The following is a 21,765-nucleotide window of genomic DNA, read 5'->3' on the forward strand; positions in this document are numbered from 1 at the left end:
CATAAATTTCAAGAAAAGAAGCCAGACAGAAAATCTACACACCGCGAGTCTGTTTGTAGAAAGTTAAAATGACAGGCAAAACCAAACTATGGTGTTATTCGTCAGGATGTTGATAATTTTGAAAGCCTAGCTTCTAGGAGGCTGTTAATGTGCTATTTCTTGATCTGGGGGGTGGATAAATTAGCGTATCACTTTGTGAAAGCTCTTACACTAATGATTTGTGTACTTTTCTCTATGTATTTTATGCTTCAATAAGTTTTTTTCCCCTCAAGTTATGTCATTTTTTTTTTTTTTTTTTTTTTTACAGCTCATCAATATTCAGTCTGGTATATTGCTGATACAATCTGCACATTGCTGATACAGATTTACAAAACTATATTATGTATTGCTAGTCCTCAAGAGTTAGGAAAAAAAGCTAAATTTGAAGATAAAATATCCATACATGGGGGAATTCTAAACATAGTCTATACCTAAGGATTGCATTTCAGTGGATTCAAATGAAACCAAAAATCAGCTTGACAAGGTTTACTACGTCAGAAACTCCTCAAAGGAAAGATTTCAGCCTGGAGTGTTTAGGAGGACTGTGCTCTCTCAGCCTCTTAGTTAAGACTCTCCCAGCCCCGTCTCTCTTACTACAGAGGGGTCTCCAAACTATGCCTCTAAAAAACCCTGGCTTCATGGACAAGGCCCTGTGCGTGAGGCCTCATTTTCAAATTCACAAACCAAAATCAAAGATGAAAACTTTTTTTTTTTTTTTTAAAAAAGGTAGTTTCATATGATTTAACGATTTAAGGCAACTCAGCTCTGGTGGGGTGTGTGTGCGTTAAATAGTGATTAGAAATAGAAAGGAATGAAAACACGGCAGAGAATCAGACCATCGGAAGCCGACAAAGGCAGCCAGAACTATCTTATTTATTATAAAGATACACCATGAAGAACAGACCTGACTGTATACTGAAGCCTGGAATGGTACATGCCAAAATGTACAGTACTTATACATAAAAGTGCATTGTCACAACAGATTAACAAAACTTTCTTTTTTTTTCTCTTCCAGAACTAGAAAAGCATCCCCCTTTACTTTCACCTCAGAGAGGAGGGAATGTCACGGGAAGAGGCAGTACAGAGCAGAGGCGAACAGGATGGCCGTCAGCAGCACGTGAGCAGGGGAGGGGAGGGGGGCGATTTGCGGGGGACCCGGAGAGTGACTGTGGGAAACGAAAGGCACAGTCACGGCTAAGAGGAAAACAACACGTCTGATGACCATGACCTGACCATGACCGACAAGGATGCAAGACAGGACAAGGCTGAGCACCGAGGCATGAAAAGGTGCGGGGATGGAGAAGCAGCTGGGAGAGAGGGAAGGAAATTTCAAAACAGTCAAGTGGATGCAGGAATTGGGGTGGCACTTGGGGGAGGAGGTGGGCGGGGCAACAGTAAAGAACAAGGCTAAAACTCCTCTAAAATAGAAAGGCACTTTCACATGTACATACTACGGATGTACATTGACACGATCAGGTAACAGTCACAAGCAGGAAGCCACCAATACTGCAATTAATCAAACCGACAGGAAAGGACAATACTGATTTAATTACGTGGGCAGGAGTTACCCTTAAGTCAGTAGGTAAACAGCAGTCTCTCCTGTCACACAGCCACTTACTATACTTCAAACATCTATAATAACCATCACACTATACATTGAACTTGGATGAATGTTCTAAGGGGGGGGCATTCACAAATGCACGGTTTATATATTTTCTTTTACTAAACAGTTTCTAAGATAAGCATTATGGAGCCCAGAACAATTATTTAAGCGTACAAAATTCCCTACGTAATTTTAAGATACAGGTACCATTTTGATTATACTACAAAGACTTTTTTTTTTTGTAAAGTATACTAGGGTGGGTGAGTGAAAGCTCAATTTCCAGTTTATTTTTACTGATTTGAACAAAGCTGTACCAGTCACCCTGCCCCATGCCTGACACCCCAGCCCAGCTGGAGGTTGGCTTTTAGCTCAGGGGCCAGTCTCCAGTCGTGAGCTCATTCATACATGGGAAGAGACTTCACTTCTAAGCTGCCTGTGCCTTGGGGCCTATGTGGCAGGTAACTCAGAGCAAGACTCAGCCCCAAGCGCATTTCCTGAATTCATGGCCCCTCACTACTGTGGTCAGGAATAAATGTCATCCCAAATCCGTAGTCTTGTAAACCCAATAGAACCACAGGCTCTTTAACTTTGGATTTCAGAGGCTGTGATTACTAAAGTTTCTTCAGTTTACAGACCCCAGAGGCTATGCTTCATTCCCAAACACTAAGGAGACCACCATGTCCCCCCACTTTTTTCTTAATTAAATTAAAGACCCATTTTTGGGAATGGCAAAAGTACACAGACAGAAAACTCATACAATTTGACCCTTGGCGCTCTATATCCATTGATCACTGTTCATGTTCGTTGCTGTAGATTAAGTGGGACCCCGCTGTACATTATTCTATGGATTGCTCAAGGGGCACCAAAGTCGGATTACATTGTGTGAAAATGTGAAGAACTGTTGAACAACGTCGTTTACGCCACACTTGAACATGGAGCTCTACAAAGGGCCATTCAATGGATTGAAATAATTTACAGAACACTCATCAGGAAACAGGTACTAAGAACCGTTCACTCTATCCTAACGACCCACTCCAAGCATCCCCACCCAAACAGAAAGGCCAATTTGGTAAATCTACTTCAGTGAGTTCTGTGGATGGGACGTGAACACTGTTATATCAGCCGTGAATACATATTCTTGTGTAAGTGGAGTCAGGTAATCTTTGTAGAACCATAATTTACTCATCATCAAAATGACCCACTTCCCAAACTGCACATGAACCGTTAAGATCCTTGAAACTGGGGCATAACATCTCAGGGACTTATTTTCTTTCTTCTCTCCCCATTCCTTGTGACTTCCCACCTCCCCACTGTGGGCTACACCTGTGGCAGTAAAGAGAACCACATACAGGTGAACCCTCTCAGCTGCTGAAACTTTAAGGAACTTACTGGGTGTTATTCTGGATCCTTTGTGAAGTGGCCACTTTGTCTTATCCTTGGAATCTGAAGGCTTTTACTAAACAAAGTAAGGATTAGTGAGTCCTTACTCACTCTGAGGTCACATCCTTCCCTGGGAATTGGAAAAAAAAAAAAAAAAAAGCCTCAGGGTGACAACAGAGTTATAGAGAGAAAAGACAGAGACAGGTAAAGAAAGGGAGCGATGGGAGGGTATTCGGAAATGTTTCCTCTGAGGTCTGGAGCAGCATGTCCTCTGCCGTGCGAGGCAGCAGAGTCCTGATCTGGAGGGTGGAAAGGCAGTCCTCGTTCCATCGCAGGTGTCAACAGCAAAGTGAGGAGACACCGGGGAGGATTACCAGGGAGAAGTCTGAAGAAATGAGTTTGCAGGAGTAAGATCTGAAAAGCTAAAGTTAAAGCCTGTAAAAGAACCCTTCAAAAATTAGTAAGTTCAAAACACCTCTGCCCTTTTGACGCCCTCTGTTAACATCTTACTCATCCATCAAATAAGGAAGTGGTTTTTTAAGAATCCTCTTTAATTTCTAAAAGATTTAAAGTCTCCTCCCCCATTACTTCCACCCTTTTCACTGTTTCTGTTTCCCCGTTAACAACAGAGAATTAGAGACCACAGTGGAATCTAGAAAGAACTGGGAGATGATCTTAAAAGTTTCAATTTCCTAGAAGTTTGGGAAGGTTGTTTAAAAGGGTTCGTGCTATTCAGAGCTCAGTCCTGGCTGGGTTTCCATGGTGCCCAAAGGTGCTGAAGGACCACTAAAGCTCAAGGGGGAGAGGGTGGGGGGGGGTGTTGCAAAAGATGCTGAGCTGGGTCTCTCTTTCAAAATGGGCAAGAAGGATGTTGTAAAAATTCAGAGGTTTACAATACCTGGAAATATTATATTTGAAATAATTTTTTTCACTACTTAATCCATTTGTGAAATCAGGCTGCAGGCAAGCCACCAGCAGTGTGACTTGGAAAGGTAACAGTATCTCATAAATGTCATCTCTCTTTGCATTAGAATGATTAGACTGGCGAACTGAGGTAGAGATCAAAGTAATGTCTGGATTTTAATACAGATCCCCATTTTTTCCACATTGATGCATTCGCCAATGAGCTGAGAAATCAAAGCCCATACTGTAACTCTTAGGTGGGCACGCAGTTGGCTGCCAGTTTGAAATCAAAGTGGTCCAGAGGGGTTAGTTCTGGCCACCCATTTTTCTGAAAACAAAACAACACCCCCAAACCAAAAAACAAACAAAAAAACTCTTCCTCAGTAAGTTCAACGACAGAGTAGATAAAATGCTCATAGGTTTACAGATGGTATAAGCTGCTGCTGTTAGGACAGTGGTGATCTGTACCTTAGTAAAAACAAATGAATTCAAAGCAACCCTTTTTAAGATAGAGGAGAAACAGCATAAATATGGGCTAAAGAAAAACTGTCTGTGGGTGAGGATGTTAGAGAAAGAGGGAGTCAGTGGAGTTCAGCTGACTGTGTGAGTGATGTAGTAGAGACCACACGGAGAAAACAAAAAAAGCCATGGTTCCAGGATGCACAACTGGGAGGAAGTCGTCCTGGAAGCATGAGGTCATCGTCCCACCTTGGCTGCTCTGGCTCTTACGCCAGTACCGTAGCTCAAAGAGACAAATGCCGAGGGGAGCTGGGGATTCAATTTAGGATCCTCAGGCCTCTGTAGCACGTTTAAAGGAACCCAGGTCATCTTGTCAGGGGAAGGGAAGGCCGGCGAACCAAGGACTTGTGCGCTGTCTGCTTTCTCCGTTGGCACAGAGGAAGACACGGGGGCTTAGGGGAGCTAGAAGTTGTTTTCTAGGCAACAACAGACCTCTGAAGGGGTTCATGGAGTAGTGTAACCAGAAAGTCTTTAAAATTAGACTGTTCTAGTCTGCCGTGAACGTAGGGGATGGACTTGGAAACCCTCCGGGGCCTGATCAGGCTTGGGGAAAGAGTCACAGCGATAGCTCTGGAGGACTGTCCCTTCCCAGGTTCAGTTCAAGCAGTGACTGCAGAGGTTCTACCCGCTCCTGCTGAGACTTTCACCGGGACCCAGGGAAACGACTGTTACGAAAGTCAGCCGGTGGGCTGCAGCTCGCGCTGGGAACACCCCACTGTGACAACAGCAAGTCTGTAGCAAGAGCCAGCCCCCTGCCACACTGCATGGAATAAGAGGTACTCACTGTCAGCTACCAAACAATCCATTGTCACCTTTTAGCCTTACCCCGAGTGCCAGAGACCAACACTGGTTACATTCCAAGGCCTGGAACTCAGATCCTCCTGCCTTTGGATTCAGACGCTTCTGACTCATCCAGGCTACACTAAGCCTGAAGCACCGTGCAACGTGCGGGGCAGAGCGGTGGTGCCTTCATTACAAATGGTGCAGCATTGGATTTTCAAGTAAGTCTAAGTGTTTCTATTGTCTTTAAAATGACACAGGGTATGTCCAGTTATTAAAAAAAAGGATGAAATTACAAAATACAAATGCCCGTGTTAATTTAGCTAGTCTCAGACATTACATTCGAGAACACAGAAAAGCCGAAGGGTCTCCAGTTGTAAGCACACGACTAAGGAAAGTTAAGGATTGTTGACTTTTGTCACTAATCCGTTTTCTCTTTCTAATCACCTCCCCGTATGCTCGCTCAGTTGGTTTTTACATTGTGCAAGACTTGTCTGCTGGACCCTGGGAAGGAGGGGTGGGCCCTACTGTAGGGTTTGTTTTTGGAAGAACAGCAGGTTTCGGCCGAAGGGCTGGGGGCTTCAGCTGCACGCCCATTCTGGGCGCCACCATAGGCTTGAAAGTACTCATTGTGTCACTGGAGGAGCTAGTGCTACGTCGAATCTGAGGCTCCGAGCTCCTGAGGGCAACGTTGTGCAAAGGGCTGAGAGATTCCGTGGACGTGGCAGGGGTGGGAGAGTTTTTCACTTGTTCTAAGGTATCCAGCACCACATCGGGGGCGTGCTTTGCTGTACTCTGTCTCTCCAGTTCTCGGAGTTCATTCAAAGCAGTGTTCATCGTCTCTTCAATATCCTGTTGAAGAATAACCAGAAGTGAGAGACGGTAACTAAACTTATTGCGGCGATCATTTTGAAATGTATAGAAATATCGAATCACTACGTCATGTGACAGGAATTAGCAGTGTTGTAGGTCAAGCATACTTCAAAAACAAACTCATAGCAAGAGAGATCAGATTTGTGGTTCCCAGAGGCGGGGGGTTGCGGGGATGGGCAACTGGATGAAGGCAGTCTAAAGGGACGAACTCCAGTCATAAGATGAATTAAGTGCTAGGGATGTGATGTACAACGTGATAAATGTAACGAGCACCACTGTAGGTTACGTGTGAAGGTTAAGAGAGTAAATCCTGAGTTCTCATCGCAAGGAGAAACATTTTTTCTTCTCTTTCTTTAATTTTGTATCTCTGTGAGCTGCTGGATGTTCACTAAACCCACGGTGGTAATCATTTCATGATGCGTGCAAGTCAAATCATTAAGGTGTACCGCATAAACTTATATGGTGCTGTGTGTCAATGATAACTCGATGATTAGCTGAAAAAAAAAATAACCAGCAAGAGAGACAGAGTAGGCTGGTCATGAACACTAATGTAGAGAAACCATATACTTCACTTCAAAGCAAGCAGACCAGCAAAAGCATGACACTTTTAACACCAGCCTGCGGAGTGTGTAAACCTAATGCCATCTCCCACGACTACCGTGACTCAATGTGCAGGAGACGAGATGCGATGGCGCCAGTGGCTCAAAGAGCCACAGGACAAGCACTGGCCATTCTGAGGCCCGTGGCAGCCCTCTGGTGGGTTTGACCTTACATGCTGACATCTGCGATGGAATTCTATTTCGATCTGTGGTAAAAGATGGCTTAAATTTAGATACTGCAACGATTTTTAAGAAATAAAAGCGTATAGGCATGAGAAATCAGGCTTCTTTCATTCATTCAACAGATAATAATTTTTGAGCACTTACTATATACTTGACTAACTCCTAGCAGTTCTTCAGAATTCATTGTAAGACTCCCCCTGACGCTTTTGTCCAGTGGATCTCAATGGAAGTGGTACTGCCCCATAGAGGGCATTTCTGTAATATGGTGTATGTGTATGTGTAGTTTTAAATGTCAAAATAACCAGGTGGCATTATTGGCGTTTGGTGCGCAGGGGCCAGAGATACTGGAGACCTTACAAGTGTCCTGGATAATTAACATGCAATGAATTGTCCCATATCCCGTTCAACTTTTAAATGTCCTCCAGACATTGATGTAGGTGAAAATTTTTTTATAATAGTCTGAGTCTAGAACCTAACTTTCTTATATATAAACACAAAATATTTTTTTCATGGTGTCTTCTAGGAATGAAACTATCATGTAAATTATACCCTGCTTTGGTTAGAACTGTATGACCGAGGGTGGTCCACCATTTTAGAAAAATCATAATTTTTTTCCATAATGGGAACACCATTATGGAAACTGAGTCGAAACTAATTAACTTAATAATACTCTTATATCAACGTACATTTTTAATTGTATTTATGGTAAGTCTACATGTAGGTGAAAGCATCTCACTACTTCATTTGTCTTCTAATGTAGTTAAGCATTCTGAAATACATTTCTTTTAATACTTATCTCCTTTTGTTTTTCCTTTACATTGTATTTAGGGCTTTATATGTTTTAAAAAAATCGGCACATCATCAGTTTCTCAGATAATAAAGGGGGAATTACAAAATATTTGTTTTAAAAAGGTGAGGTGTGCACCATCGACAGATGAATGGATAAGTGAAATGTGCTGTATACGTACAATGGATTATTACTGGGCCTTAAAATGGAAATCCTGCCACGTGCTACATTAAAGGCATTATGTTAAGTGAAATAAGCCTGTCACAAAAAGAAAAATACTGCATGATGCCACTTATATGAGGTGGGCACATTCACAGTACCAAAAAGTATTTAGAATAGTGGTGGCCAGGGCATGGTGGGGAGAGGAAAAAGGGAGCTGTTCTTAGATGAGTACAGAGTTTTAGTTTTGCAGGATGAAAAATTCTGGAGATCTGTTACACAGCCATGTGAATACACTTTACTGACCTATACACTTAGAAATGGTAAAGAGGGTCAGTTTTACATTATGTTGCTTTTTTTAGAATTAATTTATTTTTGGCTGGGTTGGGTCTTCGTTGCTGCACGCAGGCTTTTCTCTAGTTGCGGCGAACGGGGGCTACTCTTCATTGTGGTGCGCGGGCTTCTCATTGCTGTGGCTTCTCTTGTTGCGGAGCACAGGCTCTAGGCATGCCAGCTTCAGTAGTTGTGGTGCACTGGGCTTAGCTGCTCCACAGACTGTGGGATCTTCCCAGACCAGGGATCGAACCTGTGTCCCCTGCATTGGCAGGCGGATTCTTAACCACTGCGCCACCAGGGAAGCCCTACTTTGTCAATTCTGATCGTTAGAAAAAACTACAAGGTCCTTCTCTGCAGTCACTATTGGGAAGTAAAGACACACATCCATTCAGGAGTGACAGAGGAGCCAAACTTGCTGTTCTTCGAACAGCCAACCATCATTTTCTCACTTCATTTACTGAGTAATTCACCATGTCCTAAGATGAAAGTGTCACTTTCATCATACACTACAAATGTTGTGTTTCAGGGCTCTCCATTCCGTTCCATCAGTTTGTCTGTTTTACTAGCTCTGGCATGCACTTAGGATCTGGTAGGGCTAGTCCTTCCTCATTCTTCTTTTTTAGAATTTTCCTGGCCATTCAGCAAGGATGTGTTTGACTGTCCTGGGTCCTAAGTTTCTGTCGTGTCTTTGTTTAAATCACTATGAACCTAATACACTTGGGCCCTTCCAGTATCACATGGACTTAAATTGAAGAATGGGTTAATTTCTTTTCTGTTTTCTTTAGTTGATTCTATACAAAAGACATGGCTCCAGAAAGTAACTCCTGTACGCCTCCTTCATCACACACCGGTACTTACCATGCGATGTTCTATTCAAAGCAGCCTACCTGAGCGATTGTCTCTGGGTCCAGTGGCTTGTGGTCGTTGAAGCCTGTGTATTGCCCTGATGATGTGGACCTTCTAATAGGAGGGCTGTCAATCTTCTTGAGGGAGTCGTGGCGGCTGATGTTGGTCAAGCTGCCGTGACCCGGCCGACGCCTCCTCTCGGGACTGTCATTATTGAGGCCACGGTTCTGTAGCAGGCCCCGGGGGTGACTGCCCAGGCTTGGGGACCCCAGGTCAATTGAGGAGTTGGAAAGACCATGTGGGGGATGGAGAGGGCAATGGCCATCACTGGTCCTGCCAGGACGCCTTACTGGAGGGGGTGGCTCTCCTCTTTTTCTTTGCCTAGACAGAGACAGAGAGCGAGAGAATAGGAGAGGTTATCACACAGGGTAATTCTGCAAGGCTGTGGATGCCATGGCCCCTCAGAGCCCCTGGAGAAGTGGAGGTTCAGGAGCCTGGTGACCCACTCCACCTACCTGGCTAAGTAGCCATCAGGATGACGGTCTGTTGGGGAGTTCATGTCCTTGGATGAAGACTTGTCTTCAGTCACTGGCCCACTGCTGGCCTCACTGTCGGCTTTTTGGCTTAGAGTGTCTGAAAACGTATCATCCCTGAAACGATGAGAATCAAGAGTGAAGGTCTTTTGCTAGACGAATGGGGACAAAAAAATAAGTGATGGCATTTATGTATGTAAGTCTTTCTCTTACTAATGTAACTTTTTTCTTTTCACTATAAGAATAATAACGTTTCATGGCAGATAAATTGGAAAATTCTGAAATTCCAATAAAAATCGCCCATAATATAACGTAACATCCAGAGACAACTACTGTTCGAATTGTAGAAAATATCCTTCTATGCTTTTCTTCTCTGCCTGGGATACGTTTCTATAAGGATGTCCACAGGTATGTACAGTATTTATACTATAGATATTTATATGTTTATGTACTTTAGATATACATGACTGTATGTCTGCATGCATACATACACATATTTCTTGCATTCTGAGAGACACATTTTAAAACTTAGGCTGAATCAGTCACTGTATACATTTTATGTGGTATTTTTCTCTTTTCCTTGAAGAGCTGTTCATAAATTGGTGCTGCATTGTGAAATACCGCAGTCACAAAATTAAAATCACACTGTACATGGTATTTTGTAACTTGTTTCTTTCACTTAAAATTATGACCAGACGGGAAGATGTCTCTTTAAGTATTTTTTTGAAAGTAGAGCTTTCTCATCAGCAAAATTAATAAATAAGCCTGAAGATGATTCTCTTTAGACTTGAAGTCAACATCCTCTCTCTTGGGAATCTGGAATTGAAACAGTAGACAGGCACCAAGAGAAGAGCCACCACTGTTCTTGGAATCAGCAGTGCCACTTTAGCTCCTAAAGCCATCCTCCGCACAGGGTATTTTCCTAAGAACCTGAACTTCAGAAGGTGTGTCTCTCACTAGTCCTTGGCTCCAGACCTTCTAGGAGAGTTTGGGAAATGGGAAGCTGTTGGCCCTGAAGTGCTGTTAGCAAAGACCCATTAGCAAGGTGAAGAACTGTGCCCAGCTCAGAAATTTTTGCTCTGTAATCCCTTCTGCTCTCTTCTCACGAGACCAAAGTCATTTTGAGAACAATAGCTGCTGGGCTTCCTGGTGGCTCAGTGTTAAGAGTCCGCCTGCCAACGCAGGGGACAAGGGTTTGAGCCCCGGTCCGGGAAGATCCCGGAAGATCCCACATGCCGCAGAGCAGCTAAGGCCTGTGTGCCACAACTACTGAGCCTGCTCTCCAGAGCCTGTGAGCCACAACTACTGAGCCCGTGTGCTAGAACTACTGAAGCCCGCGCACCCAGAGCCCATGCTCCGCAGCAAGAGAAGCCACCACAGCGAGGAGCCTGCACACTGCAACTTCTGAATAACCCCTGCGCGCCGAAACTAGAGAAAACCCGCACGCAGCAACGAAGTCCCAATGCAGCCAATAAATAAGTAACTAAGCAAACAAATAAATTTATATATATAAAAACAGTGGCTGGAGGCTTCTCTTGGGAGCGTCGGGTGATGGAAGTTGGGACTACTTACATGTCCTGCACCACTATGTACTGGTGGGGCACAAGCCCGTCGATCCCGTTGTGTCTTCCTTCCCACCAGTCCTCGGATGCGCGGTGATACAGCAGCAGGGAAGCACCCTTCTTGAAGGACAGTTCTCTGGCAGACCGCCCAACATAGTCAAACTTGGCTATTGCTTCTACAGGCTCATTTTCTACAAAGAACACACCAAAAGATGGTGAGGGCCAGGGTTCTCAGGAAGGCATGCTACACTAACTGAAAGGTCTATATGAGGCTTTAGAAATAAACAAGGTCATTTTAATACCCAGACTGAACAAGGTAATAAATAAATCATCAAGACAATGAGAAAATGATGCTGTTAAAAGAGATACAGAAAAATATTCTCTTGCTGTCATCAGTTTTTCAGGCAAAGAAAAACTGAACATTAGATCTTAGTTTCCACAGCCTCTTACTAGAGATACCATGACAGTCTAATAAAAAAATATTTGAAGCCTTGCAATATGATATATAAAATCTCTCCTTGGGTTGTAATATCCTCTTCAAGAGCTCCAGTATTATTTTGACCAATATTATTTGATCAAGTTCCCTGGCAACATGTTAATACCATTTAGAACATGGGAGAATCACTATCTCAGAACATTAAGAAGTTTATGCTTTATTTGCTTATTTAAAAAAAATCAAGTTTACAGAAATCACCACATTAAATACTATTTGAATACATTTAATTTCCTTATGTATTTTTTTTGGCACTCTCAAATCTTGAAACTACTACCAACAGTAAAGACAACTTTATTTTTTCTAGTATCAAAACCAAATTCTGGATATCACCTGTGAAACAAGCATACCTACTCAAACGACCAGATTCAAAAATTATATCTTCTAGAGATCAAAAAATATTCAAGGGAACAATGGTGAGTGAAAAAAGCCAACCTCAAAAAGTTACATATTGCCTGATTCCATTTATATGGCATGCTTGAAATGACATAATAATTGAGATGGAGAATAGATTAGTGGTTGCCAGAGGCTGGGGTGGGGTGGGAAGTGACGGAAGGAAACAGCTAAGGCTATTAAAGGGTAGCACGAAGGATCCTTGTGATGGAACTGTTCTTGATCTTGACTGTGGTTGTGATCACACAAATCTACACGTGTGATAAAACTGTACAGAACTAAGTAAACACATACACGAGTGAGTGCATGTGAAACTGGTGAAATGTGAAAATGGTGGAGGGAGTATATCAATATCAGTTTCCTACTTGTAATATTATACTACAGTTATGTAAAATGTTACCACTGGGGCAAACTGTGAGTAGGGGGTATGGCATCTCTCTGTTGCTTTTCTTACAACTGCATGTGAATCTGCAATGACCTCAAAATTAAAAGTTGAAAAAAAGCTATCAAGCTCTGGGCCTAGAATTGGAATTTCAGCTCTATTCTAATTCTGACCACAAATATTAAAGGCAAATAAGAGGACAAACTACTCAAAACTACAAGAGTTGCTTTTTGTGATCCAGCTTATTGCAAAAAGCCCTGAATCGGGGGCTTTATGATCCTATCTCCCCTCTCCCACCATCACCCCATCCTCATCCCTGCTACCAACAATAGGTGAGGAGGGCTTCCCTGGTGGCGCAGTGGTTAACAATCTGCCTGCCAATGCAGGAGACACAGGTTCGAGTCCTGGTCCGGGAAGATCCCACATGACGCGGAGCAACTAAGCCCGTGGGCCACGACTACTGAGCCCACGTGCCACAACTACTGAAGCCCGTGAACCTAGAGCCCGTGCTCCGCAACAAGAAAAGCCACCACCATAAGCATGCGCACCACAACGAAGAGTAGCCCACACTCTCCACAACTAGAGAAGGCCCGTGCGCACCAACGAAGACCCAACGCAGCCAATAATAAATACAATTATAATAGGTGAGTAAACTGCTAATTAATAAGAAACAGAACAAAAAAGGGTCAGTACAAGTGGCGTATGCTTAGAGAAATCTGTCTATGCAATGAACAATACCTCATTTGCTAAAAACTGAGCATGTATCACTTTCCAAATACTCTAGAATATATGCACACATAATAGATTAAAACCTGCCTGTCAAATATTTTGTAAGGAACTTTTATCTTCTATTTCCCTTGGTAACAAACCTTTCCATTTAAGAGTTTATTGCTTCCCAAAGTTTACTGCAATATCTTCAATATCTGTTGTACTTATACGAAATAACTGCACAAGAAATCCTTGGATAGCCAGCTAAACTTTCTCACCTGATAAATTCAAACATCCTCTGGGATGGCAAGAGCATGAAAATCAACAAACATACTGAAAGAGCTTAGGGTTTACCTTATATGCAGGGCCTGGGTGAATTTCAGCTCTATGTTTAAAATAAAGACAGACACACCAAAAGGCCCCATCTTTTTGCCGGTGGATAATGTTTAAGGTGAATAATATTTCATATGGCAGGACCACAACATGATGATCTGCACATGGTATACTTCTGAGCAAAGTAGGTGTAAAAGTCATTTTAAAACAATAGTTTAAGTCCTTTAATAATTGATAACTTTTAGATCGTATGTTAACACTCCGATATTCCATCCTAAAATTATATTTTAATAAAACAATAAATAGCAGCTTTATTAAATAGCCATAAGTCTGCTCACAGAGGAGGAAACAGAACTTTTATTCAAGGAGACTGACTATAGTCTGTTCTAAACTTGCACGTAAAGAATAAATCCTACTTGAACTGAAATGACAGATGCCAATTTTTTTACCCCAGTTCTCCCTGGGGAAGGGGTCTACAGCCCCCGGGCCACGGACCAGTACCTGTTAGGAACTGGGCGGCACAGCGGGAGGTGAGCGAGCAAAGCTTCATCTGTACTTACATCTTCATCGCTCGTACCACCACCTGAGCTCCGCCTCCTGTCAGCATTAATGATTTCATTATGTATTATAATGTAATAATAATAGAAATAAAGGGCACAATAAATGTAATGTGCTTGAATCATCCTGAAACTATTCCCCGCCCCTGGTCTGTGGAAAAATTGTCTTCCACGAAACCGGTCCCTGGTGCCAAAAAGGTTGGGAACCACTGCCCTGGGGGACAGAAATCAACCTGTCTGTGGTACAGGGGACACAAACATCCATAGAGGAGTGAAGTCATGCCAATGAACTCATGCCAAAAAGAGCTTCATGATATGTAGTTTGCAAATTCTTTTTATGTGACACACCCATATGTTTAAATTGTCTTACTGAAAAAAAGTGGAAAGATAACAGCATAACATAGCATACAATCTATGTACCTGTCAAAGGGAAAAGAAGAGAGAACTGTTAATATTCTTTAATGCCATTCAGTCTTACGCTGTCAACACTGGCCAAGGGCGATTTAAGACTATTTAATAGATATATACATATTTCATCATAATTTCATCATCATGCCCTCTATGCTCATTATCTCTTTCTGTTTTTTGAAACAGCTAGCCACAAGATTATCAGACTCTGCTTATATATTCAAATGTAAAGACGTTATAAAAGAATGACCAGATGAATCAGAAGTATACTTTACTGGTAATCCTACTACATCAACTAGTAATTCTGAGCAATTTCATTATTTTGACTCTTTCTATTCCCATGAGAGAAATTTCACAGTCAGGTGTCAATAAGCTATTTATACACATCTGAGTTTCATCATTGCAGAGGAAATCGATCTCAGGGCATGGAGACACACCATACCCCTTTCATATAGGGTCACACAGTCCTTTAAGGTCCTGCAGAGACTTTGTGGAATGCTACTGCTACCAATAACAACATTAATAAGGGTGAACACGATAACTTCATTTTCCTACAAGGCAATTATAATTTTGTGCAAGGGGAAAGAAAATTCAACAAAGCTGATTTTCTGACTGCCTGGTGCTATCAAGTCTTATATTTCCATTTCTTGTAATTTTATACAAAGTGCTAGTACAGCACACTACCCCTTTGGGACCTTGCTGTCCCTGACACTTTCTCTCCTAGATCTGTTACCCACTGCCCTTGTGGATGATGATTCTGTTCTGTGACAGCCTGTCTTTTGGAAACAAAAGCTACTCTCTCTAGTGATACCATGACAGAGAAAAGAAAATACAATACCTAGATGATCAAAAAGACAATCAATACTCTAGTTAATTTAGTTACAGGACTTTAGAGTCTGGCTGCGGGCAAGGGTATCTGTCCTTTGTAAGCAATGCTTTTCTTTCCAGCAAAATCAGGCAAACATGATCAAAATATTATCTCAAACACAGAGCCCTCAGCAAAGCTGCTCTTTTGTAGCCAAGAGGTAAGAACAACTGACAGATGGTGCGGTGGTGAGACAGATGCTTGGAAAGAGAGATGGCTGGGGCTTTGTCTTGGGCTTTTCCTGCCACTGGGGCAAGCAAGGAAACACTCACAGAAGTCATCAGTGAAAAAGGGATGAATCACAAAGAAACACAGAAACTCAAGACAAAAGAATGGAGAGTGGCAGAGGGAGGGCTCAGAGACTTTCAAAAGCAATACCACAGAAATAGAAGCTCTCACTTTAGTTTCTTCTAACTTAAGTTCTAAAAATGTCAATTTATCCTACTTTTAAAAACACAGGGGCTTCCCCGGTGGCGCAGTTGAGAATCCGCCTGCCAATGCAGGGGACACGGGTTCAAGCCCTGGTCCAGGAAGATCCCACGTGCCGCGGAGCAACTAAGCCCGTGCGCCACGACTACTGAGCCTGCACTCTAGAGCCCATGAGCCACAACTACTGAGCCTGCGTGCTGCAACTACTGAAGCCCGCATGCCTAGAGCCCGTGCTCCGCAGCAAGAGCAGCCACCGCAATGAGAAGCCCAGGCACCGCAACGAAGAGGAGCCCCGCTCTCCACAACTAGAGAAAGCCCGTGTGCAGCAACGAAGACCCAACACAGCCAAAAGTAAATAAATAAAATAAATTAATATATATATGAAAAAACACACAAATAAACTTTTTTTTTTAAAGCAGAGGGTGGACCTAGACACCCTGATAACCCTCCTGCTGAAATCAACTAAAAATGCTGGATTAAAAAAAAATCTTTGTAATCACATTAATTATGACTGTGAGGAATACTAAAGACCAAAAACCTGACGAATGTGGGAACCCACCAAGGTAAACAGAACACTAGAATATGTTAAGGCAGAGTTTGCCTGGAGGGAATTTTCCCTGCCTGGTTAACTTAAAACTTTATTCTGCACAAAAGACTAGGTCCAGGGGCTGCCCAGTGTGGAGAATCTAAGCCCCACCAAAGGATCAAACTCTCTGTGTCACAGTGGACTTCTAGTTCTGAAATCTTCCTCCCTTCTCACTCTCCATACTTCTCCATAGACGTAACCACTCCAACTTTGGACTTAAGGAAATAATCTATCTCAAGCCTTGGGAAACAAATCACCTTAGAGAATCCCAACCACATTTCAGTCCTCTGGCAGGTTTGCAGTTTAAGTTCACACTACCTGGGTGGCCTGAAAAAATCTCAGACTAAAAATCTAATGTGGTCCCAAGCTGGTTATGCACCAGGCAGAAGTATGTGAAAACCCTCTCTGGAGGGGACATACCTTCAACTCAACATGACGGAATTCCATGAAGTTCTAAGGAATATGTAAAAAATTTATAAAACACACTGGAAATAAGATTCAATGAGCAAAAGCCGACAAAAACAAATCCAGGAAGACTTCAGCTATTAGCATGATTAGACACAAAATCTAAAACAGTGGAAAGGATTAATACTATAAGAGCAAATGACCAAGCAGATATGAAAGTAAACTGAACAGAGCTTGTAGAAAAAAAATTAAAAATAAAAACACAGTGAATGGGTTTAAAGCAGATTAGTCACAGCTAAAGAGAGAATAAAAGGCTTATGCATACAGCTAAAGAGGTACTAAGAAAAAACCGACAGCTTTATATGTTCACATTAAAAAAGTGTCAAAAAGTAATGTTAAATATTAAAGTTAAGAAGTTAGAAAGAGAAAAAAATGATCACTACAGAGAAAAGTATAAAAGTTTATTGGGAGACATTAAGTAACTAGAAAGGTGTTTGTGGATTAGGAGACTGAATATTATAAAAATATCAATTTTTTTCATATTAATAAATGTAGATCAGTGCAATTGCAGTCCAAACCTCAACAGGTTTTTAGGTTTTTTTTCCTTGTTTGTTTCAAGAACTTGAAAAAATGAGTTTAAAATTTAAGTGAAAAAGGCCAAGAATTGTTGAGAGGAACAAATTCAGAGGTCTTGATTTGCCAAATGTTAAGATTTATTAAAAGGTATCAAAATTAAGACAGGGGTGTAGGGATAGACAAGTGGACCCATGAACAGAGCCCAGAAACGGATTCATGCAGAGATGACACTTGATTTATGATAAAGGTGTGGAGCAGTAGAGAAAGGACAATTAAGGCTGGGGCAGTGGGGACAACTGTGCATCCATATGGAGAAAAAAAAGGAACAAATCCCTACCTCACACCATACCTCCAGATAAATTCCTGGTAGAATTAAGACCTGTGTGTGAAAAACAAAACCTGAAAGGTTTTAGCAGAGAATATGGAAGAACTTCTTCATTAACCTCAGGGCACAGGATTTCTTAAAGGAGATGCAAAGTGAAACAACCATGAAGGAAAAGATTGGTAAATTCAGCGCCTTTAAAATTAAGATGCTCTGTTTGGCAAAAGATACAATAAGCACATGAGAGACAAGCTACAGAGCAGAAGATATTTGCAAATCATATATCCAATAAAAGACCTGATCCAGACTCACAAAGAGCTCTTATAAATAAGAAAACACCAAAGCCAAACTAAACTAAACTAAGCAAAAAAAGCCCAGAGAAAATGATAGTGGGCAAGTAGGCCCTAAATGGGCAAAAGAAGAAATCTAAACATACAAAAATTAGTATATGTGCATTAACCATGTGTTTCATTTTCTGTAGTGTGACCTCTGAGGCCTTGCTGCCCCTGGAGGGACTGTCCCTCCCAGGGTTAGCCAATTCCTAGGGACGGTAAACAACTCACCTGGAATGTGCTTTTCAAATACAAACCAACCAATCCAGAGCCTATATCCCAACCACCTCCTCTCTGGGGCTCTCACACTTTGGGCCACTATCTGTCTGACCCAATCACTTCAGAGCCAGGTACCAGACAACCAGAGACAGCCCCAGAGCCCACTGAAATTATTCAAACTAGGCAATCCTAACCCTGCTTACCCTGCCTCTCATGTTCCTTTCTGTGGAAACCACAATAAAAGCTCTTACCCAGTTGTTCCTCTCCCTCTGCCTCCTGACTGACCCTGGTGCTTTCCTTGGCCCCCTGAGGTGTGATGTGTCCCCTCCTCTTAGGAACTGTATCAAATTATCTTTTCAATGGCGATCATCTCCCAATCTGCTGGCCTTACCATACCTCAAATTTTCTATTAATACGCTATATTTTAAAACAACATCTTCATCAGTAATCAGAGAAATGTAAATTAAAATCACAATGAGATGCCATTACACACTGACAATATTGGCAAAGATTACAATATTTTATAAAGTGTTGGTACTTCCCTGGTGGTCCAGTGGTAGAGTCCGCCTTCCAATGCAGGGGACACAGGTTTGATCCCTGGTCAGAGAACTAAGATCCCACATGCTGCGGGGCAACTAAGCCCATGGGCTACAACTACTGAGCTCACGTGCCTCAATGAGACAGCCCGTGTGCCGCAAACTACAGAGCCCACGTGCCACAACTGGAGAGAGAAAACCTGCACGCTACAACTAGAGAGAAGCCCCAGTGCTGCAACGAAGAGACCACACACCGCAATGAAAGATCCCGCGTGCCTCAACGAAGATCCCGTGTGCCACAACTAGGACCCGACACAGCAAAAAAAAATAAAGGAAAAAAAAAAATCAAGTGTTGATGACTATGTACAACTGAAAGGCTGCAACACTGCTGGTGGGAGTGGATAGCCTTACAACCATTTTCAAAAATAGTTCGGCAGTATGTAGTAAAGTTGAAGACATGCTCTTCCTATGTGTGTATATCCTAGAGAAACTCTACATTTGCAGTAGGATACATGTTTGAAATATTCATAGGTGCACTGTTTTTGATGGCAAAAAAATAGAAAACAACTCATATTCATCAATAATAAAATAAATACAATGGAATATAGGTAAATAAATGATTATAACTGCATGCAACAATGGATTAATTTCAGAAATATAATAGTAGAAAAAAATCATGCAAAGTATATACATGTGATTCCACTTATGAAACGTTCAAGAAAATAGAAAATGAAACAATAAATCACTTAAAAGTACAAACATATAGTGGTTACCCTGGAGGGGTAAAGAAGGCAATGGGTTCAGGAAAGCGCAAAGGTAATGATACCTTTCTCTTAAACTTGGTGGTGGTTCCACAAGTGTTCATTGTAATGTTATTCTTCGCACTTTACACATATTTAGTAAGTATTCTTTTGTATCTACTGAATTCTTATTATAAGCAATTCTTAAAAAATGGATATAAAGACTAATTTTATAGTAGCATGGGCACAAATGCATACCGTCTTCACTGGTGTGGGGCTCTGTACCAGCGTCCTGATCCACTTCCTCCAATGTACCGTGCTCACTGTATGGGCTGTCGCTGAGGAGCGGAAATAGAAATTCATATGAAGCCAAAGTGGAAAGCATTTCAAAGATGAACAATTGCTACTGTAAAAAAAAAAAAATAAGACTTTGGAATGGCAAAGGAGTTACTGGACAGCCTTTCAGTGGAATGCTGGAGCCTCTAGGATTCTCTAATCCTATGGGAGTGTATGTACCTTCATCTTTGACACATTACAAATCTGTAAAGACAAAATTAACTTATAGGAAATTGATAGTATGACAAATAATTCTTATCCATAAAAATGAAAATTTGTTGAATTCTAGTGGAATATGATTATTGCCCCATGGATACACCAGTTTTTGCAAATTCATTTCAATATTCCCTACTGCAAAGAAATGGATGGCTCTTCGGTTTCTGCTTTGAATTGATTGTAGTATCTTTTTTATCTTTTCTAGACACATGTTCATTTTTGTATCTGAGAGTCAAATTTTATCCTTTAACATTACCACTATCTCTTCTCAAATGTATGCTGATAAATGGAATGCAATGGTTACCAATACAAACCTGACATTACTGTAAAAGCCCATTTATATTGCTGGCATTGGGGAACAGGGATGACTACTATATTACTGACTTTCTGTTTAAAATGAGCGATACCCATAAAAAACACTATGTATGGGAGAAGGACATAATCAAGCACATGTTACTGGCTGCAAGGCTCTTTATTATGGGGCTTTTACCCTGTTTGTAAAAATGGAGCAACCACAAAAGTTCTAGAATACAACGCATCAAATAATATCGACCAGACATCCACATACTTGCTCTGTGATAAAATGAACAAGACAACAGAACTTACTGACATAGCTCTGAATGTTCTGAAACACTAAATATGACTGACACTGGCCTTGAAACAAGTACAACTAGGAAAATAAAATTCTGAATCTCACCAGGGCTGAGTTTTATTCATTTATCTTCCCAGAGCCAAGCTTAGTCAGTATGTGCATGTAGTAAGTGCTCAAGTAAATATTTTAAAATTGAATTTCACATAAAATTGCTAGAAATACTATAAAACTAGAATCTATCATGCTTTATTGTTAATTTAGCAGTACTTGTGGAAATAGTCAACTCTCAATTTTCTTAAGGCATAGGATCATCTGTGATTTAAGAATATACTGTGGTTTAAGTAAAAAATAAGTGTACTCTGAGTTATTTAGATCTTTCAGTTACTTATTCTACTTCTACTTCATCTCCAGGAAGGCAGTGGGAAACAAAGTGTCCCGAGGAGGGTCCAGAATGAAGGACTTAGACAAATTTATTTCCAGCTTCTCCTTAGTCTGAGCTGCACAAAGCAGTTTCCGAGGTAGGCTGGGAGGCAGCTGCGTCCAGTAACCACTAGCCATTGGACAGGCTCCTCGGCCTCTCTTAACTTACTTGGTGGAGTGGTTGTGAGGAATAAAAAAGATCATATGCATTGAGAAGCTGGCACGTGGTAGGGGCTCAAGGAGTCAAAACCACTTTGATTGTATATGATTTCTTAGAAGCTAGCACTCATATATCAAACAGTGAACGTAAACATTTTAGGGTTCCTTACCTTTGGGATTGTTCAATGGACTATACCCCTCATTTTTATACTTCATTGGGAGGTGACTACAATGCCATGTTAAAACATTTTTATCCCAACAATATAATAATAAATTTGCTCAAAGTGACCATAACTGGTTAGGATAACATTTATTGGTAAGAATGAAAATAAGGAAGAATGAAAACACATTTGGTTGACGGCGCTCCTTTTAGATGAGAATTTTGAAATACTTTATATAGAATCAAAACTATTTAGGAATAAAAATGAAATCTGTCAATTCAATCAGTTATCTTTTCTTGAAATAATAGTAAAAATTAACACAGCTCTATACATCAAAATCATTCCCTACAGAAGTCATGATAGGATGGATGTATCTGTAAAGATGTCATGCTTGGGGAAAAGAGAGGGATGAATATGAAAGTCCATAATAAGAAGCCAGTGTTGTCATGGATTTTAGTATTCTGATGTATCTCAAGTGTTCTTGCTGCTGCTTCT

At 41.4% G+C, this 21,765-nt stretch overlaps 1 protein-coding gene across 6 annotated transcripts in view; it reads right to left on the reverse strand.

The window, feature by feature from the left end:
- Positions 1-226: 226 nt before the first annotated feature.
- The window catches only part of SRGAP1 (SLIT-ROBO Rho GTPase activating protein 1), a 274,730-nt gene continuing 253,191 nt past the window's right edge, over positions 227-21,765 (reverse strand). For all 6 annotated transcript variants that reach the window (XM_032644932.1, XM_032644931.1, XM_032644930.1 and 3 more), the window contains 5 exons: positions 19,645-19,724; positions 11,113-11,293; positions 9,523-9,657; positions 9,049-9,388; positions 227-6,076 (listed from right to left, as the gene is read on the reverse strand). In XM_032644932.1, the coding sequence (XP_032500823.1) occupies positions 5,699-6,076; positions 9,049-9,388; positions 9,523-9,657; positions 11,113-11,293; positions 19,645-19,724 (1,114 nt within the window). In that variant the 3' untranslated portion in view covers positions 227-5,698. The remainder of the gene's footprint in view (positions 6,077-9,048; positions 9,389-9,522; positions 9,658-11,112; positions 11,294-19,644; positions 19,725-21,765) is intronic.

This window comes from Phocoena sinus, chromosome 10 (genome assembly GCF_008692025.1).
Source record: "Phocoena sinus isolate mPhoSin1 chromosome 10, mPhoSin1.pri, whole genome shotgun sequence".
NCBI classification, from domain to species: domain Eukaryota; kingdom Metazoa; phylum Chordata; class Mammalia; order Artiodactyla; family Phocoenidae; genus Phocoena; species Phocoena sinus.